This window comes from Taeniopygia guttata, chromosome 4 (genome assembly GCF_048771995.1).
Source record: "Taeniopygia guttata chromosome 4, bTaeGut7.mat, whole genome shotgun sequence".
NCBI classification, from domain to species: Eukaryota; Metazoa; Chordata; class Aves; order Passeriformes; family Estrildidae; genus Taeniopygia; species Taeniopygia guttata.
The window spans coordinates 29,215,377-29,238,440 of NC_133028.1; the positions used below are offsets into that span (position 1 = coordinate 29,215,377).

At 39.3% G+C, this 23,064-nt stretch overlaps 1 protein-coding gene across 2 annotated transcripts; it reads right to left on the reverse strand.

Moving 5' to 3' along the window:
* Positions 1-754: 754 nt before the first annotated feature.
* CNOT7 (CCR4-NOT transcription complex subunit 7) lies at positions 755-22,966 on the reverse strand. Of its 2 annotated transcripts, none has more exons than XM_030271160.4 (7): positions 22,811-22,966; positions 22,023-22,229; positions 21,599-21,792; positions 18,610-18,771; positions 12,846-12,990; positions 4,972-5,082; positions 755-2,454 (listed from the first exon to the last, which is right to left on the reverse strand). In XM_030271160.4, exons 2-7 carry the CDS (start codon positions 22,137-22,139, stop codon positions 2,326-2,328), a joined length of 858 nt encoding a protein of 285 aa, XP_030127020.1. In that variant the 5' UTR covers positions 22,140-22,229; positions 22,811-22,966; the 3' UTR covers positions 755-2,325. The 2 variants fall into 2 exon arrangements, with proteins under 2 accessions (XP_030127020.1, XP_030127021.1); XM_030271161.4 differs by lacking the exon at positions 22,811-22,966 and adding an exon at positions 22,401-22,781.
* Between the last annotated feature and the right edge of the window lie 98 nt (positions 22,967-23,064).

A 23,064-nucleotide genomic window follows, 5' to 3' on the forward strand; every position in this document is an offset into this window, starting at 1 on the left:
AATACTGGTCTAGCGGAAGGTGTCCCTCTCCATGGCAGGAGGGTTGGAACTAGATTATCTTTAAGGTTCCTTTCAACCCAAACCATTCCATGATTCTATGACAGGAAGCAAAGAAAAGCACAGCACAGCATGTGGGATGCTCAGCAGTCACTTCAAAAGCAAATCCCCACGGCACTAGAACTTTTACTATAAGCACACATTCAGAAGACTCTAAAACTCTGATCGTCGATTAAAAACCTACTTCAAAACAAAAACCCATTAAAGTCCTTCGAAGAGTCATTCTGCTCAAGTTAACCAGATAGCTGTATCCATATGCTTTAGGCAAAGCTACTGCTTTAAAGCAAATGCATCAAACTTCAGGGGCTCTTCATTCCATGTCTGTGCAAACCCTGGAGGCCACAGTAAAAATTCATCCTGCTTTCACTTTCACAATCTTAAAGCCAAAGACAACTGAAGTTAAAACAAGTCACCATCGTGTAATACATAATGGTATGAAAGTTCCAATGGGATTAGGATGCCTCAGAAGTAAATTGCAATCATCCCTCTTCCATCTCAGGAAGAGGATCTCAGGAATTAAATGACTGGAAACCCATGAACCCAAATTCTGCTCTGAATGTAAAATCAGTCAGTGAGTAGCAAGTTAGATCACTCTATATCAGTATGTAGAAAAGAACTATCATGCCTAACAAAACAGAGCTGAACTGACTAAATAATCGCATTCCAGGAAAAATTTTGCAACAAAACCACCAGTCTGTTGTTATGTAAGAAAACATTTCTTAGGCCTTTATTTACAAAAGCTTTAAAAACAAATACCCTCTGTTATGCAAATTACTTGTTTAAAAAGGACCGCCCAGTTACATCATCATAATTAAATGAGAAAAAGGTGTTTGATTTTTTTGCTTTTAAGTACAAGATAAAACAGGGTAATTGGTGAACATCTGGAGATTTTTCTGCCATTGATTTCTGTGTCAAACACACGTACGCGCATACACGCACAGACACACAACGTCACACATTCCATCATTCCAGGCTAGTATTTAGCTATTCAATACCAAAAATCCTTCCTGCACAACTGCTCTGTATACATGCTATGCAGAGTTAAGAACATACCTTAGGGTCCTTGAAAACAATATATCTAAAATATACTGTAAGATATACTCAAAAATAAACTAGCATTACACTCCTCAGGTAACTTTATTAGCTGGAAGTTATTTATATTTTGTTGTCTTACAACAAATATCTGTAACATCTGTAACAACTACAAAAAGGCATGATTTAATTGTCGTTCTAATTCAGTAATTCAATTAAATAGTATTTTTCAGATCTTTGGGGTTCATCTTCAACTAAACTGACTTACAAAATTCATGAAATCAAGTACATAATAAATATGACTTCATAAAAAATATCTGAGGTGTACATTACTAGGATAAAAGCCACGAGGTTAATCACGGGAAATGTGCCATTACAAGACTCCTACTTTTCCATTATCCTTCAACTCTCAGCTTAATGGCAAAAAGGCTAAAGTCATAGCTGTTCCTTCTCCTGAAGGGTGTAAAGCTGTTTTTTCAAGCCTCTTTCCCCCATCACAGAGCAGTCTTAAAGCAGCAGGCCAACAAGTAGTTGACATGTGCAGGATGTGTTGGAAGATGACCAAACACTAGTAAAGTAAGAGCAATTACTATGATTTCAGTAGTTTGTTTTGCTTTAACAAACATAGATTATGCAGCAAATAAGTCCCGTTGTGTGGGTTGAGATACCAAGAAAATACAGCTTGAAGCTGCTGAACTTGGCAGATGATTGTTTTCTAGCTGAGGGCAAGAGAAAAAACCAAAACAAACTTCAAATAAAACAGAGGATCTGAGTCAGAATCGCTCTCTAAAGTGCAAATCTGATGGTCCACAATCTTGAATAGCTAAAACGCCTGCATACTTACTGGAAAGAATAGATGTGAAGGGGGAAGTTAGTTATAATCAAAGCCAATTAATTTAGAGAAGGGTGGGGAAAGACAAAAAACTAGAAGAATGATGTAGGCAAGTTTACCAGAATATTCATTATGATTCAACTTTCCCCTTCTCTCTGCCACACTGATCCTATACATGCTTCTTTACAAATGGGCTTGTTAAGAGGCCAAAATGTAACCCAGAAAATTTTACGTATCAATATTAAGATCAAAATCTGTGATACGAATAGTCAAGTTTAGTACATAGAAAGGCAGAAAAGATAGTGTGCTGAGAAAGGGGGGAAAAAGCCTTAATTGTCCAAGGGGTTCAACCAGAGATAAAACCTATGTACAAGCATGTCAAAAAGACGGCCTTTCATTTCATGTCATGACTGTTTGTTGGCTTCTTCTTCATAAGCATTTCCTGTGCCATTCTGTACATAAGATGACCCCGAACCAAGACCATATAAGTGGCCACAATATTTGGCATCGTCAATGTGATCTTCAAAGAACATCTAAAAAGTGAAGAGACATGAATTACTGCAAAAGAAAAGGTTCAGTTTCAATAGAACTGTAAATAGGCTTTAAAATTACTTCCTTTTTAAATAAGATATCAAATCCCAAGGTGCAAAAGATGATATAATTAGTATAATAAGACCCTTAATCTCAACACATTATCACAATGTGCTATATGACACAACTATTTAAATCTGTCAAGACATACAATCAGTCTTCCTGTGCACCTCTCCCAATTAAATGGCCAAATGCAATGTTTTCGTAATTTTGTGTTATTAGTCATCACTCACATATCTGCATGAACAACAAAGAGATTTTTCCATCTGATTTCTGTGGTGCTTCTTACAACAGGCATATGCTTAGCATCCATCATCAGTGCCCATTCCCTTACCTCTCCTCAGTGTGGAGTTTTCACCATACTCTATCTTGGAATAGAGATGTCCTGATTTATATTATATAGGTTTGGGGGTGGGAAGTATGAGCACAAAACCAGAGTTTAGAGAAATGCAGGAAGATGCATTTTCAGCTCCTCACAAAGAGGGACTTCATTTAATGAGGAACAGCAAAATTTTGTACCAAGATTGCATTTACATATTACAAGTCTAAATTGCAAGTGGAACCTTTTAGTGGACGAGAAAATATAGCCCATGATATTCTAATACTCTGCCTTTTAGATGGGTTTTCAAGCAGAAAATCACAAATTATCTTGCAAAAATAAGAAGACACACATACATTAACATTTTTCACCCTAAAACCTTCACAGCAATCCTGGACACCCCAGTGGTTCACATTCTGAGTCATCATCAATATCAGAAATCTAAAATAGGCAGAAGTATGCAGGAACAGAATAGATGCAATACACAATCTAAACACGGAGACCTGTATATATCACACAGGTCAAAACTTCCCCCTGCAAGCAAGTTGCATCTCTTTCACAGCAATTAGTAACAAAATTCTGTGTCTTAAAAAGCACTATGAAGTGTTTTTACTCAGAAATACATTTTTAAACACTGAACTCTGATGAAAAGCTTTAAAAATCTACATTAAATGCATTTTTCTCTGTTTAATACTATGTTCTTATTCAGAAATGCTGTATTTGCAAAGAGTATTTAAGTACTGGGGAAAAAATTCATTATCAGTCTATGTCTATTGGCTTAAGCAAGTGTGTTGCACTAAAAAACCCTCAGATTTCTACTTCTGGTAAAAGCTTTTAGTAAATAAATTCAACCAGCTAGTTTGCCATCTAACACAAACTGCATCTCATTAAAGAAACTATCATGGGTTTGGGAACTTTACTCTAGAAAACTCACTTGAAAGGCTGCATCTTAAGCATGATTATTATATGCTTCCCTTCATTTTCTTTGGATCTTCAAATTCAAGAGTGGAAGTTCCACAATACCAGGAAGACAGCAGGTAGTTGCACTGGCCTTGGATCATACCAGAAACAAAATCCTTTTTATTGCATCTCTAGCCCATGACCCGCTTGCCAACTGCAACATTTCCAGCAGAAGCAGAACAGTGTGCTAGGATGAGCAAACCAGCTTAAGCCATCACTCTTTCAGCTGCTGTGTCACGAATAATTGTCACAATCTCGTGGTCATTTTCTCCTTCATTCAAGAAGGCTGGATTCCAGAAGGTAGACTTCAGCATATAGTACTTAACATGATTAAATGATGAGGTTTGATATTGACATCTGTTTTGACACAGTAAATTACATTGAATTGCTGGAAGAATGCCATATTCTGATGCACTGGCATTTGTTCAGTGCAACTGCTTTCCAGAAGGGGCCTGTTCAACATTTGATTGTTCTGCTAATACAAAATATCCTAGTATTTTCCTGTTATATGCAGACAAGTAGCAAGGAAATGTGAAGCCTGTAAGGCCTGACTGTCCTTGCTGTAAACCTTGAATTAACTGACCTTCAGAACCTTAGACTGTGCTTTGCTCAATGGCAAGGAAAAAGAAATGCATGGAAATTCTCCAAAGCAGCCTGGAAGGGATTATTTAACATACCTCTAGCCTGAAAGTTTAGCTAGAAGTGGTTCAGCAACACTCCTTCCCCACCTCTCAGCCTGCCACCAGCAGCAGTACACACCAGCTGGATATTACACTGAGCAAAAGTTCTAAAAAAAAAAATTTGACTTGAGTACAGTCACCCAGAAAGGAGTCTGCCTTCAGCAGTTCATAAATCACTGCAGCAGTCACCTAAAAAAAGGCACCCTGCAACACAGGTGAAGAAAAAAACCCCAAAACAAAACTTCACAAAAAAATCCAGAAGTAGGCCTAGGCTGGAATTGGGAAGAAATATTCACTCACAGCAGCAAAGCAAGGAGTCAGTAAGGCTGGTTCACACTTACCTGGGGAAAAATACAGGTGGTCTCATTTTTGTCAAGAAAGGATTGACCCCTGAAGCCCTTCAGACACCTCGTTAAAATACCACAGACTTATCAGAATCAGCAATTCCATGTGACTATCACAGCGCATTATTATGGAAATCAAACAGTATGTCCACTTACTTCTCTCATTTTGAAAAAGGCCATTCCTGTGAGTAGAGAATCGGACCCTGCCTGGTGCTGTGGACCTATCCTTTCCAGCTCTAACTGCTCAGCCACTTCTTGTAACCCACCCTGAAAAAACAAAACATTTTTGTTAAATGCTGAGAAGTTAAATTAGAATATGGAGTAGGTATATTTGGGAAAATCTGTTTCACAGGCCATACAACCTCAGGAATATTTTAATATCTGCACAGTAGCTGAAACAATCATTATACTAGATAAATGGATACCAGGAGAATCAAACTTTCTGTATCAAACAGGATTAATATTCTCTGTCAGTACTGACTAAATAAAGTAGTACTGCAACCAACAAGACTAATACACCTTATGTTCCAGCTTCTCCAGTAACCAGATGTCATTACTTAACAATTCCTTCACAATGACTATTGATACGGTGCTTTAAAAGGACAGACTATAAGGCTGTAGAGAACACACCAAAGCTGCAAATCTATCTTCTCTAAAAGGTAAAACTTCTCCAGTTTTGAATGAAATTTTCTTCTCAATAAACTTACGTGAAAAATTATCTCCTTAACTGCAAAGTGACTAAATAAACAACATTTTAGTGTCCTCTCCAAAACAGTAATAGCTTCTACGTGTGAGAGCAAAGTTGTCAAAATTTGGTTTGGTTTTACATAGATAACACTGATCAGCTGAAGGACAGACATGTACTACTGTAACCGGAATCTTTTAATGCTGTGAGCACATGATTGTACAAAGACTTTTATTAATTCAGTAAGCTATAAAGCTCTGGCAAGACTAAGGCACATGCACATTCTTAAAGACCTAGAAAGATTAAAAAGAAAAAAAAGACAGAACCTTTAGTGCTGCAATAAGCATCAAAAGGTAAAAATGTTGCACAGAGGCAATGCTTCTAAATAAAGAATGCCTAGAGTTCACCTTCCCGTGCAATCTTAAATTCTTTCACATACAGGAGCTAAGGCAATAAGAGGCAGAAGCATAACAGTCAAAATTAAAACTCATGGAGCTACAAAGGAGTCCAAACTGAAAATCAGATCAAACATTATGAAAATTCCTGTTAATCTTACAGCAACATGTTTGGGTCCCGGTTTTTGTTTAAAAAGATGAAAGCTTCAATAATAACATTCCCAAGTAACACCCACAAACTAACAAGAAAACCTACTATTGCTATTGCTAGTTTCAGTCTGTCTTGAGCAGCAGAAAAACACCTAACAATACCTGATCACTGCCTCCATCACACTACACTGACGCAGAAGTGAGCCCTTCCCCCACGCCCAGAAAATGATGTGAGGTGTCACAGAATAACCTCCATGTTAATAACCTCCATAACTCATCCTGGCTAATGAAAAAATTCACCATCTCCTGGCTGGAACCAGGACATTATCCATTTCTTATTCTATGCTATGTCATGTCCAAATCTTGTAACATCCAACTATATATACATATATTCACACACACAAGTACAGGTATAATTTCAACAGTCAATGGCCTTCCCTCTGAGATGTCTGTTAATTTAGTTCATTACTGTGGGTTTTATTTATCCTAGATGTCTTCCAGGGCAGGAGGGCTGGTGTGCTGTCAGCTCGTTGCAAGCTGCATTAGGAGATCATGAGTGATATACGTGGACCACTCCATACTCACTGGCCACAGCAGTTATGGCATCCAGCAACCAGTATTGTACAATTCAACATTACAAACTGTTCTTACCCAAACAGCAAATCCCCTTGAAGTACACATCATCATATCTCCCCACCTCTCTGTGGGGAATGTACCCTGGGTACATTCCAGGTACCCAGGTCCTTGAGTAAAAACAATCTCAAATGGGTCTGCCTTTGCTTGAGGCAGGAGTAATCCAAACTGTTCTCCCTAACATGTTGCTCATATGCACAATGGGATTTATCCCCTTCTATGCTATGTGGAGGTTTTTATTGGACAAGACCAGCTCAGGTGTTAACTAAGCAGATTGCTTCTGCTTAATGTGGAACCCACTGTTAGAAAGTTCCACCACCAATTCCTTGCCATGTTTTTAACAGTCAATTGTACTGTCTAATTTTCCCAGAGGCTGGTGCACAATAGGGAATATGATACACCCACTTCATACTGTGCTCTTTGGCCCAGGTGTGTATAAAGCTATTTTTGAAATCAGCACAGTCCACTTACTGCACACGACATCACTGGCATGATGTGTGGAAGGCACTTTCCCTTCAAGCACCCAGACCAGCACTGGTAGCTGGGGTGCCAAAAGGAGCTGTGCTTGGGTGCCAATCTCTTCTGAGGGAGCTCAAACCCCCTCCATAAATACCAGGATCTCTGCTTTAACTGGGGCATAGTAGGCTCCAGATCCTTTGTACCCTCAACTCCAGAACCCAGAGGTCAGCCTCAAGTCTCTCCAGGTACCCTCTGACAGAGGCTCCAAGAAGGCCATTCTCCCCAGCAGCCATGTAGAGCACATACTTCACATCTTGCCACCAGACTGGCCCAAGTGCTACTGGATGAACCATCTCCCATTTGATTTGTTCAAAAGCTTGCTTTTGTTCAGGACCCCACTGCAAATCATTCTTCACCTGGGCCACTTGATATTGAGGATTTATAATTTCATTGTAATCTGAGATATACGTCCTCCAAAATTCCACAGCACCCAGGAAAGCCTGTGTTCCTTTCTTGCTGGTTGGTGGGGATCTAGATGCTATGCCACTGACCACATCAACTGGAATCTAACAACATCCATCTTGCCATGTTCCTCCTGAAAGCTGAATATCCTGGGCGGTTCCCTTGACCTGACTTTGCTTTATGGCAGCCTTCAAGATGATCTGAATTAATTTGTCCCCTTTCTCAAAAACTTCCTCTGCCATGTTCCCCCATACAACATCATCTATGTGCTGCAAGTCTTCTGGAGCCTCGCCCTTTTCCCCTGCAGTCTGGATCGGTCCATGGCAAATGATGGGGCTTTGTTTCCTCTCCTGAGACAGTCGGTCCCAGGTGTACTGGGTGCTCCCTCCAGGTGAAGGCAAACTGTGGCCTGCACTCTGCTGCCAGAGAAATGGGAAAAAAAATGCATTAACAGTATCAGTGGTGGTACCACTTTGCTGCCTTTGACTATGCCTTTGACTATGCCAGTTCTAGCATATCTGCATAGTGACACATAGTGGTGGTGTGACTTCATTCAGGCCATGAAAATCCACTGTCACTAGGCCATATAGGATTATTAAAGGGTGAGCAGGTCTTGCTGACTCCCTGGCTCTCTAGTTCACAAATCATCTCACAGATGGAGGTCATGGAGTACCCGTTCAGTGCAGTTTTGTCGACAGCGCACTGCTGTGGCAGAGATTGGTTGTTCTTTGACCCTCAGCAGTCCCAAAGCAGAAGGGTCCTCTGAAAAACAAGGCAAGTTATATTCAGCTGTCTAATTTCCTCTGTCTCCACAGTAGCTATCCCAAAAGCCCAACAATGCCCTTTTGTGTTCTGCGGTAATCTATGCCAAGGATACACAGAGCCGCCATATATCTCGATAGCAAAGACTCTGGTCCATACTGGTAGGGCATGGGACATCTCTCCAGTTTTCTTGAGTCTTTTAAATCTGTCTGGAGTCTTGGACAGTCTTTCCACAGCCAAGGAGCAGGTTGGTAAGGAGGAAAAGAGAGATCTATTACTGGAATCTGTCACCTTGAAGGACTGTTTTTCTCTCATTCTTCCATTGACATCAACACCAAGGAGTTGGTGAATGACAACTCCATAAAAATTTCTGCCATATGGATTGTGTACAATGGACCTTATCTGGATCTATGGGGGACTTCTTGTTATTTGAATCCTTACAGATCACCTCCAGCACAACTAATTCTCCCAGGCACTGGACATCTTTCTCTAAGGCCTTGCATCTGCTTGGGCACACCACTAGATCATCCATGAGAGAATACCTTTCTCTCACACTTGACAGGAATCACCGCCAGAGGCTAAGAGTTTCTGTCTTCTTCCCAAATCCCCACCAGGACAGGGATACCAGTTGCTTGGTTTCACTACCATCTAGTTTCATATTGTGGGCCATGATATTCCAGCATCAGAGCAGCCAGCTCATCCAGGGCTTTCATGACTGGTGGCTGAAATCCTTCCACTTAGCTCACCCAGGGATAGGAATTGCGTGATTATCTCTGGTCCTGCCTCCTCCTTTTGTGAGAGCTCTACTTCCTCTTTATCCCTCACTGTGTAAACTGATTTGGTCCTGGATTTCTTCTTCTGTGTAGGTGTGACTGTTACTGGCATGAGTTAGTCTTCCAGTTTGGCTGTAATTTGAGTAGTCACAGCACCTGTTGATCTGCTTTCTTCCTCTTCCCCTAAGGGTTCTGTCTAGCACTGGACTGTGTCCAGAGTAGCCAGGGCCCAGCACACTTCAGTAAATTGATTTTTTATAGAGTTGCCACAGCATTATTCTTGCAAATATTCTGTCACTTTATCAAGGTCCTGTAGTTATACTAGCAAAACATTGGAGGATACATTTTTCTCAAAAAATGGCCCATTTTATCCCACATTCCATACTATTCATGACTATCATCCCAGACAGATCTCTGATTAACCTTCCCAGAAATCTCTGTCCTGATTCTAGACACAGTGTTGACTGTACTGACTCGAAACATGGTGTAGTTTCGACATAGCAGCAAGAATATGTTTCCCTTAACATCAAAAGGAAACAAAAAATTCTCAAAAGCTATTCTAACAGGCCCGAAGGAGAAAAAGGTAGTGAAAAACTGGGGAAATCTATCCTCCCCTGTTCTCCACACAGACTAGGTATGATTAGCAATGGACTGCCAGAGGTAGTACTCAAGGTAAGGGTAGGAGAGTAGCACTGAATACACCCAATATCCCAAATGATCCTCACTGCCCTTGATGTTATCATGTCATAAACATGACTCGAGTTCATACAATCAACATACATCAACAAAGAATTCCTAATCTGAAAAAGAGCACCCTCATGGGCACATAGTACATCTATAGAAACATATACAGGCTGAGGTACCACACTCACACAAATAGACCAAGCAACATTGTGACCATTGGCTCCGAATCTAATGATCTAATAATCTAATAGGACAAATGCTTAGATGAAATTTGTTTCCAATCCATTCTGATCAGATCTCAATCATTCATGCCCCACACTGGGTGCCAAGTAAGGCTGTCATGGTTTAGGAATGTATTCTCCAAGTGACTACTTCCACTAAAACCACTCCAAACTACACTCGCTCACTCACCCCTCTCCCTGCCCTCTCCTGTGCCAGACTGGAGAGGAGAACTGGAGGCACAAAAAGTGAAGAACACAGGTTGAGATATGAGCTATTTACTGGAAAACAGCAGTGAGATAAGAAATCCAACAAAAATAGCAACAATACTAATGATAGAGTATACAAGAGAAACATTATTGCCCACCAACAGAAACACCTGACTGCTCCCTCCACCACACTACTGTGACCTGGGAAGCAAGCCCTTCCCTCATGCCCAGAAAATGATGAAAGGTGTCACCGAATAACCTCCATGCCCCATCCCGGGAGCAAAAATTCACCCTGTCCTGGATGGAACCAGAGCAGAAAATTATTAGACTAATGAGATTCAGGTAAGAATTTTGCACTCCAGATAGGCATGCTTCACTCTTGGAGAAGGACAAATTCTTCCCAAATTTTCAGAGTATCAACCTTCCATGAAAAAGGCCACAGAATAATTTACATAATCACACCACCATGGTCAACAGCAAATCTACTTCAAACGTGCATTTCACGACACAGTCACAGAGCTTATTGTTCTGTATAAAACCCTGAAATAAAAGCAAGTTTCCAACTAGGTCTACATAAATAAGCCTTTTAGACTGTAAGCAAGAGTTTAACCTATAACACATTAATATCTCGAGTCAACTCTCAATCTGCAGGCCAGTAGAGTCATAATAACAGACTGCAAATTCAGAGTACTTAATTCCACCAAAAAAAGGCATCAGATTTCCAGTTCTGAAGCCTATTTCTCTTTCCAATGCCAAGAATCTTTTTTGAGTGTGTGGGGGCAGAGAGTGGGGGACCTACAGCAGATCAGTGACTATCGTATAAAAAAATAACTTAGACAAGTCAATAAAAGACAACTGCACAGCTGTTCAATTCACTGCAATTTAATGAAGATCAAAGGTGACACATATTAGGAGACAGCACATGCATTTTTAGAGGTACAACACTAAATGTTTAGTAATTTGCTTCAGGCAGCTTCTCTCAGTACAGTTCAAGTCCACCATCATTTCACCACTGGTAAATTTGGAGGGATAAGATAGTCCATTTCCCTTCCCCTGCTGTCACTATCAGTCTGCAGAAAAGCTGACCTACATGCTCAGCTCTGAAAAAAAAAAAAAATCACCCTTGTTCTTATGCTTTGCCAAAACAAGACCTGTGAAAGTTTTTCTTGTCTTCCAAAAAAATCTTAGTGTCTCTAAACAATACAGGTTACACACAACTATGCCTTAATAATGCCAGAAACTACAATATCCTCTTTCCCAAGCCCACTGGGAATGTCACCTCTGAATACTGACATGGAACATCAATTTGTCACCTTTTCTATGTCACTAAATTTGGAATATACATTCTGTTCTTGCAAAGTGTGTCACCAGATAGGCACCAGATGCTCTACTTTGCTTCACTGGGAGTGCAAAAGTGAGGACTTTTTAGGGCGGGTTCCCCTCACCCCTAACTTAAGACTCTTGAAATTTAGAAGCATTTAAATTTTTTACTCCTGGTCTCTTTGGAGAAGAAGTGTTTCTAAAATGTTCCCTAATACACAGCCATTTGCCCAGATGATATACCAGTAACAATTCTATATGAACACAGGTAAGTATATTTTTCTTACGAACTGGGTGATCTAAATTTTCAACATTAATTTGATTAACAAAGGATTCACACAATTTACTTTCCACAAAACTACACTACTGCTCAAAGTGACATACTCTGCTAGTTCATCTCAGAAAGAAACAGAAGACTATAAACAGCACACAGATCAGTAGTTCAGCACAATGAACTGGCAAGCATTCCATAGTTAGGATTTGATGTATTCTCTTCTTCCTGCAGTTTTTCATTAAGAAATCCTAGAGAATTAAATTACTTTCCATAAAAGCAACAAATCATCAATTGCCTCAGAAGAGTGATGCAGCCCACTCCAGCAGTAGTCCAGACTCTTAACAGCTCTTTGGCAAGTAAAACTGTTAACAGTGCCTTTAGTTAATCTTTCTTTCACTTGCTGTCTTCCCTTTCACACACTTAGCTCCAGTTCCCACTCATTCTCCAGTCCAATAAGGTATCCAAATATTATGCCTGATAGAGTAAGCCAATTAGCCCTGCTGGCCTGACATGAGATTAGCTTCTAGTTAATTTTTTTTCCTAGAAGTCACATTGTCCCTGAACATATGTTGTTGTTTATCTTTGCTTATGGGGCCATCTTAAACATTCTTCATTTCTCTTCCCAAGACACTTCCACATCATGTTCTTGAAATTACCTCTGCCTAGATGACTGCAGCTCTTTAGTGGACTGCACAATGACACATCAATTCTTATCCCTAAGGAAATGAAGTATTAATTCCAAACACGAGTTTATCATCTATCAACCAAGTACTGTAAATACAGTTTCACCATGATATTTTTAACTGGTAAGCAGTTATAAAAATTGACTTGTGCTCTTGCTGGCTTCTAACAATGTCTTTAATATTAGATATGTAAAGCTTGAGACAACAATGCTTAATATGCACCATAAGAGCAAAAGTAGACAATAAAAATAGAGAAAGTATTTTTAAACATGATCTGTCTCCAAATGCAAAATTTGTTCCAAACCATTAACAGACTACTTACCTTCAGATTTTTGCAACTCTTCATGAGATATTTTACATCATAGATGACAGGGAAAAACAATCGCAGTATCTCAAAGAAGTCCAGCTCTTCCTCAGGTAAATTGGAGTTGGTCAGGATCTTGATTAGATAGCCAAAGTCATATCCACTGAAAATTAATAACAAAAACAATATAAGTAAGTAACTTAGTAGCATCCTTCTCACTTCAAGACTTCACTGCACACTGACAGAATATTCTGCTGATATTCTGCTTAAATTCAATGCAATTAAGACCAACTTCTATGAAAAAAACTGAACTTCAATATAAATGGCCCCATTGCAGATTCCAGAGAAAACATTTTAATTTAGTCTGAATGAGGCCAAGTGAAGATGCAAGATCTGCCTACAGGAGTTTGTCTAACTCCCAAAATAAGGTAGAGCTGCTGGGTCTTCATCTGATAACAAGAATTTCCACCAGAAAGACTCCTAAGCTGTTTTCTTTCACATAGACTGAAGTCTCTCACTACAAATTGAGACAGAGACTTCTACAGTTCTAAAAATCCAAAAGATTAATGAGTTTCCAGAGCCAATGCATGTTTATGCCTGGAGGCAAGTGTAACCCTCAGCAACAAAGAAGAGGAATTGTCTTTCAACTTTTCCAATTAAATCAGCACACAAACAACTAAAAAGTTTAATAGCTTCTGGACCATTACTCTTTCTGGAGGCAATGACGGAGTAAGCTGGAAACATTTTTTTGTGTACATGTAGAGTTTGCAGGAGGCAGCAAAGTAACTGAGCAGTGCTTATTTGTCAGAAGAAATGGGGTTATTATAGTATGCACATGGTAGAGAAAAGAGCTTGGGAAGGCTTCCTCCTCCATAGCTTGATTGATTAAAGAGGACATAGGAATGAGGTGTGGCACTAATGGGGAAACCACATACTTTTGCAAATAGTTATGAGAAGAAACAAGAGGGTTAAGTACAGGAAAGACAGTTATCAGGTAATAAAGCAGGACTGAACACCACAACAAAAAGCAGGGATGACAAGTTATGCTTTTTCCTAGGAGGGCAGTGATTACAAACCAGATTATTCATGATCTGACCATGAAACTCAGCTGTTCTGATCCCTTGTAGTTGCAGAACTGCTAATGCACAAAACTAAACGGAGGAGTGATACTTGCTCTTCCATGTTAAGTTTCCATTGAACCAGATCAGTTCCTAGATTTTACTGACATACAATTTAAAATATGCCTGCACTAACAAAGAAGATGAAAACACACAACAGGGCTGCCTCTACTGAAGTCTTTTTCAGTTTTACTATTTAAAGAACCTTAGCATAGAGCTGAGGGATGATTCAAGTAAGCAGGTGGCCCCCACAGACTCCAAATTTCCATGACTTTTGTTCATTCTTGATTACACAAGGGTCATACGCAAAACCAAGAATTTTTCATGTTGGTAAATACTGGCCAGGATCTTTATCTTTGAGATCAGCAATAGAAAAGACAAATCACTTATAAGCACTATACCACTGATCCTGCAGATGTTTAGGATCCACAAAAAGTGGTGACTTCTGATGTAGGCTCAAAACTTCAGCTTGCACACTCAATGTAACTTCACTTCTCGAACCTTTTGTATACAATAAGATTATCTCTGTCATCTTTATACTATGAGTTTCAAGACAGAGTAGAAAAACCTTCAACATACTGGGGATAAATTGATTGTTTGCTACAAGTCCATTAATACAAGATATACAATATCTATAGACTATTGCAGATCTCCTATGGGAGTTTCCAGTGCTCTAAGCATTAATTTTATGTTGAACAAATCCTGTGCTGCATCTGGTACTTTGAAGCTGTGCTGGCCACCCTCCAATCTCCATAGCAACAGCCCCTGGCCAGGGAGCAAAGGAGCCAAAGATAAATAAGGATTTCAGTTGACTCTTACAAAGTAAAAACTGTAGTAAACTTGGCAAAACAGTAACTTGGAAGTCTAATTTTATTAGATCATTTGAAGGGGGAGGGAAGTGATGGAAAAGCCCATATCAGCATAAAGCTCTCTGTAGAAGAAGAAAAGAAAAAGCCACATCAACAAAAAAGGCTGTTCAAAAAGATGCAAAAAACACTGTTCAGGATTATGGAGACTTACTCCTTCAGAGCCTACAGTATATTAACTCAATGAATTCCTGACACTGATCATCCTCAAGGCTCAAATGTAACAGTCATATTAAAGTGAAAAAAATGTATTTGTGCTACTCCTCTTCAAAAAATGTTTGACTTGTCTTAAAACAAAAGTGCATTAATAAAAATAATAGAAAACATATGCCCTCAAACACGTCTAATTTCTTTAAAGAAGGAAATACTTAAAGAAAAGTCAACATTCCTTTACTATTCATATTGAGAGGGAGCAGACAATTAAAAATAGCAATTTTGATTGACAATTTCACATTTTTTCACTTGGGGATTGTAGCAGATCCAAGCTTACAGACATAGAAACTATCACTCCAACTCAAGACTAAGCTAGATCCACTAAAACAAATTTAGAGTGGCCACTGCTGAATGCTAAGAGAAGGCTATGAAACTCCACTGTGAGCAATTATGTAATTACCTGCTCATTACAGAAGTTTTTTTCTAATCCTCTAACAGTGATTAGTGGTTGGTTTATACGTTGAAGCACACAGACTTCCTTGCCTTAAAAACCTTGCACCATTTCTAATATAATCACCTGAAATCGCTTAGCAAAGCAAGCCACAATCTGTGGAGCTATACAACACAAGCATTCACAGATATTTGTTTTGTTTTTTCACTGAACATGGACAGCTCTAGGCAAAAAAGACAAGAGTAGAGATCAAACATGACCCTATTTCTCTCTCTTACTATTGAGATAGAATTCAGATAGCCAATCAACAAAATTCTACTCAAGCACCAAGCCTATGAAATAAAACATGCAAGAGCTGAGAAAGCTTCAGTTCATTTTATAACCCTAACAGAAAAGAGCCAACAGATTAAATTTTACTAAAATGAGTTAGACATAAATGATTATTGAAACACAGTAGCTTGGAACTTGCAGTATCCCAAGAGCATCTGTTTTTTGTTTTCCAAAAAACATGTTTTCACAGACCCTCCAAAGGCAGACAAAGGGAGTTGCACACAAGTGGTCACTCAAAGCTTCAGCAGAGCAGACAGTTGAACATGCACAAAATCAGCATTTGAGCTGTTCCTTCCTAACTGGCTAGACTGTCAAGCAATCACAGCTCTTTTGACTGTAATAATAAAAAAAAAAAAAAATCACACATTCAGGGCTTCCCCCTTCTCTCTCATTAACTCAAATACATTTTAACATGCACACACACAAGATTTGAAGGAAGCTGTCTATGAAGTTACAGTACACAGTGCAAATATTTCTTCACTCATATCTGACAGAACTGCATATCCAGAGATTTGCCAACATGTCAGGATACCAAGGCAGCTACATCAAATGTGGAGATAAAAAGCACACAAATGAACTGCATAAAAGTTCAAGGAAATCAAAGACTAGTAAATTAAAACCAAACCATATCTTCATACCCTGAGAAAGGAGTAATTCCCTTCTCCCAGCTACTATGGGGACTCAAATTTTAAGAGTTAATAGTACTACAAGCATTTTAAAGAAACAGAAGCAATAGCAGAGTCAGCAACTACCAAGCACAGCTTTATCAGCTGTCAAAGAACTACTGCATGGAGAGTCTAATGGAACAAATTTTCAACTGAGCGTCCCGCTGTGTAAGGTTCCACTGACAACATAATCACAATCAAAGATGTATTCAGAAACAGCTGTTCACTATTCTTTGTGGCACATTTTATATGACCCATGCTCATTTATAGCTTTGCATAATTTTGGTTTCCTCAGAACTTAATCCACTTACTCCAGGGTTTTGTGCTCAAGATACTATCAGCAAGGTCTGAAAAAGCACAAAAACTTTAAACACTAATTAGTGTCTGACAAACATTTGCTGAACAACTGCCTTAAGATAATTTCTAAAGACTCTCAGTGAAATCCACAACAGAAACTCATTTCAGCACAGATGAAACTGGACTTCTATTAATAAAGCAATTTCAAAATCCCTTCATAAGCTGCACCAGTAAAAAATGGCATTATTGCACGTGGCTTGTGCTACACTTTGACCAAGCCATTAGTTTTTTTACATACACTAAATTACATACACTAAATTACATTATTATTGCATACATACACTAAATATACATTTACATACACTAAATATAATTATGCTCCAGAAAGAATCCTTAGAGTAGAAATTGCTCAGGTATACCTTATAGTGGGCCCTAGTCACCAGGCAATATTGGAAAAACACCAGTTTGAGGCTGAAACTGTTTCTACATAACATTCCTCTGCTGAGGCACCACTTACATGCATAACCTGCCTTCCCTTCTCTTGAACCATCCAAGCCATATTACTGTAGTCAAGTGTAAATCACAAACATACACATTAGAGCCCATAATACTGTGCTTAGGAAGCTGAAAAATATTTTGTTTTAATTTGGCTTTTGTAGTTATTTTGAAACAATTTAAAGCAATCTTGTTACAGTATTCTTCCTCAAGATGCTATTCTAGAAGATAGCAGGAGTAACATTATTTTAGAGTCTTATTGTGAGTTGAAACAGCTGTTAAGTGGAAGATGGAAGTGACAACTGTGCTCAGAGGATCCTTCTTTGTTTAACTGTCTTGTCTTTTAAACCTTGCTGCTTTGAAACTCAGCCTAGCACTTCTTTGTACAAAACAAATCAAAACCATGGCTTCTGCAAATATGTTATACGCACCCTTCTACTACTGTTACACTTTCCTTGCCAAAACAATTCTTATTTGTGCATTTGTTTATTGCATAAATACTTGTCTAATTCTATGTGACTTTTTCTTTTCCACGTATTAATACCTATGGACAAATAATTTTTTATTCTAATTTCATCATTTACATACCACCCACCAATGCAACATAAGAGATTCAGATGTTTTAGCTGAGACTAGTTTGCCTACAGTCTTGTTCATTCGCTTTATCTTGCTGACTTCCTTAGAAGCCAGCACTTAAGACACCAACTCAAGGGCATTACATAGCATAAGCCTTTAAAGACACTGTTGCTTGCAAAAATTCTGGCATGTAGTTAGCTAAACAACTCCTGTGTATGTTTTTAAAGTGTTAAATTTATTAACACTCAAAAATCTTTCGTATCATGACAGACTCACAGAGATTTAGCAGCAACATTTCTACTTGAGAGATTGACCCCTGTGATGGAATAAGGAGTAAAATATATGCACGAGGCTTAAGAAGGAACTCCTTCCAAGCTGAGTAATTTCATGTGCCCAGATTAGCAGAAGATTTACAACAAATTTAACAGTGTTTTATAGACCTCTTCACTGATAATTCTCTCCTATGAAACAGACAATATTTCCTCAAGGAGTGCTTAGGAATAGTTTGCTTTTAGTAATGTTTCTGTTATTACTCGCACGTGTACAGCACCACCTGCTGGTTTAGCAGTTTTGTGGTTTTTCAGCTTCACACTTTTCTAGTTCCTGCATAAACACTAAAGCTAAGAACACCAGTAAAATCCCCGTGCCCTCTATTCTTCCAATACAAAATGGTGTTAGAGGTCTTAAAGCAGAAATATTCCTCAGTCTTACCAACCAAGATATGAGCTACATACACAGCAGTTAAACTCAGCAGATGTGCAATATAATAGTTCTAGAATTCAAACACCCACCAGATGTTGAAACCTCAAATACTTCACATGCAAAATTTACCTATGAAAGGAAAGCCACTTGACTCCTTCACACAATACAACTCCTGATGTCATGAGCAGTTCTGCAAAGTACTGTGTCTCAATTCCTTCTTCTTCATGCTTTTTAAACTGGATACCAGACGTCGTCAACAGTTCAATAGAGTCCTGAGCATACATATCTTCTCTAAAAACAGAGAGGAAAAGTAAATTTCCAAAACCTACAAGTCTCAATGAGTCAACATTACTTTTTTGCTATTAATTCCACAGACTTAGCACAGAGCAGGAATAATCTGACTTTGTTCCAGGTAAATTACAAAACCAACCATTTTCAAGGTTTTTTTTAACCCTCATTATCATTTCACCACTCCCAGCACCTCCATTCTTACCATCTTCATTAAAAAATTAGTTCCGCCTCCTTTTTCAGCTACCTATAACCACCCTTTTTGCAAGCCTATAGATGAAAGTGCATCTATAGAACTTATTTGGTAAAATATCTGTATAAATCACTTAAATTGTGACAAATTAAATGTAACAGTTGAAGCACTAACACATTACATTGCAGAAATATGAGAAATACAATCCAGATCCCAGTACTTGATTAGGTCTGTAGGTAATATTTCTCAGAAGTTTTTTTGTGATTTAAGCTTATGTAAATGTTTATAAATGTGTTCATAAAAACATTTTTTTTCACTAGAATTGGAAATTGAGTACTTATTAATCTAGCCAAACCTTAGAATTCAGGAATCCTAACTTTTTCTTTCTAAATGATATGTTTCAACTCTAAAAGCCTATTTTAGACCCAAAATTTAGGAGGATGAAATAAAAATTCTTCTACTTTTTTTTGACCCCTTCCTACCTCTGTGTTTATTCCCTTTAACACTAACTTCTTTTTTTGGCAATGTCTTAAGAATTTCATGCTGAAATTCATGTTTCGGAGCTTATTTTCTCCCCTAAGTGTTATCTGTGTCATCATTACAAAAACATGGAATGATTAAATGAAGAAAAAAAAGTAAACATGAATCTACTTAGAAAATGAAATTCATTTTACTGTCCACAGCATACTACTTCACAAAGTCTCTTCAATGTACAGTTTTAAATTTTAATAAAAAACAAAAGAAAGCTAGACAAAACAACCAATATATCAAACTTAACTATTAGATTCAGTCAGAGACCTGTATTTCTTATTCCTAATAGCAAGTAATCATTCTTTAAAACATACACATACATCCTCAAGATGTGTTACATCTTTTTTCCTCACTCCTGCACAGCTGCTCTTTAGTTCCCCAGCTCTGAGGCATCAGCTTCTCAACACCTGTTTATCTACATAGCACATTAAAGAACCTATCCAAAACAAACTCACCATTTAACAAAAAGGAGGTTTCATTCTAGGTGCTGCTCTGTACTAATAGTGTGCATAATATGATTAGAGAAATATTTATGCTCTTTAAAAGCACACTAAAACAAGACCTGGCTGGAACCACACACACAAAATTACCTTCTAGGAACAACAAACAGCTGTTTTGCTTTAGGAGAAGAACACTTGGCACAGTGCCACTTCCCAAAAGGATGTTTAGAAATAGACAAAAATAAGTAAGTTGTCCATCCACGTGAAAAAAAAATAATTTCTCATGCAGTATTTATCAAGTTTATACTTTTTTTAACCCCCACCATCAACTAGTAACAAGGTAATTTGGTGATTACCTGTATCTTGCCTTACTAAGCTGTCTTATCTCTGTAGCATCTGACACAAATAGATGGAAAGCTACTTTTGGTTTCAGTTGTTTCATATTAAGTAGACCTTTGAAGCTCAGAAAATAAATGAAGTGTAGCACAGGCCCTTCTTCACAGATCACAGTTTGGAAGCTATCAATTTATTTTTTCCCCACAATTAGTAGGATTAGTATATTTGGGTAACTTTTATCCAGCATTCACATGGCCAGGTAAGTTCAGAGATACCAAAACATTAAATCTGCGGTAACTTTTCCTTCAGAAGACAATTCACACAAGACTTAATAGATTGCTCAGATCAAACTGATATGTGACAATCCACACCACTGCTTGTTTAAAAGAGCAGAGAGATCAAGAGAGGCAGCAGCAGTTTTCCTCTTAAGAACCCCAACTACTTTGAAAACAAGTCTTTTCATCTGCAGAAAAAATAAAGGTCTGTTCTCTAAACCTCCTTTGTAGGCTATGAACTTAACTCATGTATATAAAGTTGTCCAGTTCTCAACTTGTAACACAGCTGCCAAAAACCCCAAGGCTTAAATGTGTGAGAAGTGCTTGTACTGGTATTCAATTCAGTAGATAATCAACACATCAAAATCTATCAGACTAATTATGTTTACACCAGAAAAAACAAAATCAAGATACTAGTAACTTGGTTGACACCAGCTAAAGATATAATTGGAGTACCAGATAAGCTTTTGATCCCCCTGTAAAAGTGAGGGTAATGCTTAAAAAGTTTTATTAATGATAAAAATCACATTTTGAAATAGTCCACAGTACTATTCCAATACAGTAAAAGTCAGCTTGCTTTTTAACCAAGACTTTATAGACAAAATAATTCAGAACAATGATAACATCTGACATACTCTTTTAGTCACTTCAGTAACTTCGCTTTTTTTTCCTTCAAGTGTTGGTATTTTCCATTTAAAGTATGTAAAGAAACAATATGTGATTTCTATAACAACAAGTATGAGTTAAACTAAATTAAGGCAGAAGCACTCTAAAATGCTAAACATAAAAACACAGAGCTAACTCTTGCACCAAGTATAAAATGCCTTCCATCATTTTTTTTTAACTGCTTAGCATTTTTGACCAAATTATCAACAGTAAAACAGACTGCACAGAAATGAGGGAAGAAAGCATGTCTGGCTGACATGTTTTCCTTACATTAAATATTTACGGTATTCCAGTATTTCAATGAGATGGATAAAAAAGTCGCTACAGCACTTATACATTTTCAGTAAGGCAGAAACATACATTTAGCAGCATAGGAACTGAATACTTACGTTAAGTTAAATTTAAAATTAAATTGCCAAGTTGAAGTTCCTGGCGGGTATTCTCCTTGCTCATTCATAAACGTCAGTCCTAGTTGAATTATTTTCAGCAAGTCAACATTGCAGCGTAAGAGTTGGTACTGATAGTCTGCGTTGCTTCTGAATTCTCCAATAGGCCTTGCAACTACTCCTGGAAATTCTGTGTCCTGCAAGAGCAGAATTGAAACCTGAACACGATAACCATATCATAGCTGAAGAGCACTGTGTGTAAAATTAACTTCTAAAAAGATAAAAGATCCAGATGTTCATACAGCATTAATTCAACATTAAGACTTCTTATGGTTTCAGTGTAAAAGGATGAGCGAAGTTTACTGACCTCAGCTGAAGTAATGATTTTTGCAGTAATTTGCTAGACAGACATCAAGCACCCACTTACCATAGCTACATAGTTATACTTCCGTATAACTTGACGAATTTTCTTCATCTCTTCATCCAAGTTACAAGCCCAAACTTCACAGATTCTTTGGCTATGATCTACGGTAGCTGCTGGCATAGTGGGGGGCTTTAGAGACCATACATCAAAAGTTACACTTGACCGAAGATTGGTTTCATAAAGAAGACTTCAACTGTTTATTTTTTTAGCCTAAGAAAGAAAGCAAAGCATGAAAGCTTAAGTTTTTACTCTTAGTTTATCTGAAAAATAAACTTAGAAAAAGCTTAAGGACCACAGCCACGCTTTATCCTTGTAGAATTCACAAAAGCAGGACAACATAGCCACCAACACAAGAATTTCGGCTACGCGAGCTCAGATTACCATCAGAAACCAAGGCCCTGCAGTTTCGTTAGGACTGTTTCCTGCACAAGGCGGCAAGGCGCGCTAGTGACACAGATACCGGAGACACCGGGTCCCCAGGCGCTCCTGCCCCCGGCTCGGCAGGGCGCGTTCCCGCGGAGCCCTAGGCTGCGTGCAGCAGGGAACGAAGCGGCAACAGAGTCACGCCAAACCCGGGGATACCGCGGGCGGCCTCCCGAGGCGGGAGCGGCTCCTCCAGCTCCCTAGGGCCGCGCTAAACCAGCGAGCGGCGCTCGGAAGCCGACACACGGCCGGCCGGGTTCCCGCGCGCGTGAGGGCCCCGGGAGCGGCTGGAGCAGCCGCAGAGCCCGGGGGTGCGGGAGGGCGGGGTGCCGGTGCCCCGCGCGGTGCCCGCGGCGCCGCCCGCTCACCGCTGCCGCTCCGGCCGGGCCGCGGCGGGTCGGGCAGGCCCCGCGCGGCCCCGCCAGCCGCAGGAAGCGCTGCTGCCCCGCGCCGCCGCCGCGCGCACAAAGCCATTACATCATCGCCGCGCGCCGCGGCCTTTCCCCCCGCCGCTCTGGCCAATCGCCGGCCGCGTCGCCGCTCCCCCCTCCCTCCCGCCCCGCCCCTCCGCCGCTCGGGTCGCGGCGCGCGGCGCTGACGCGGCCCCGCCGGCGGCGGCTCC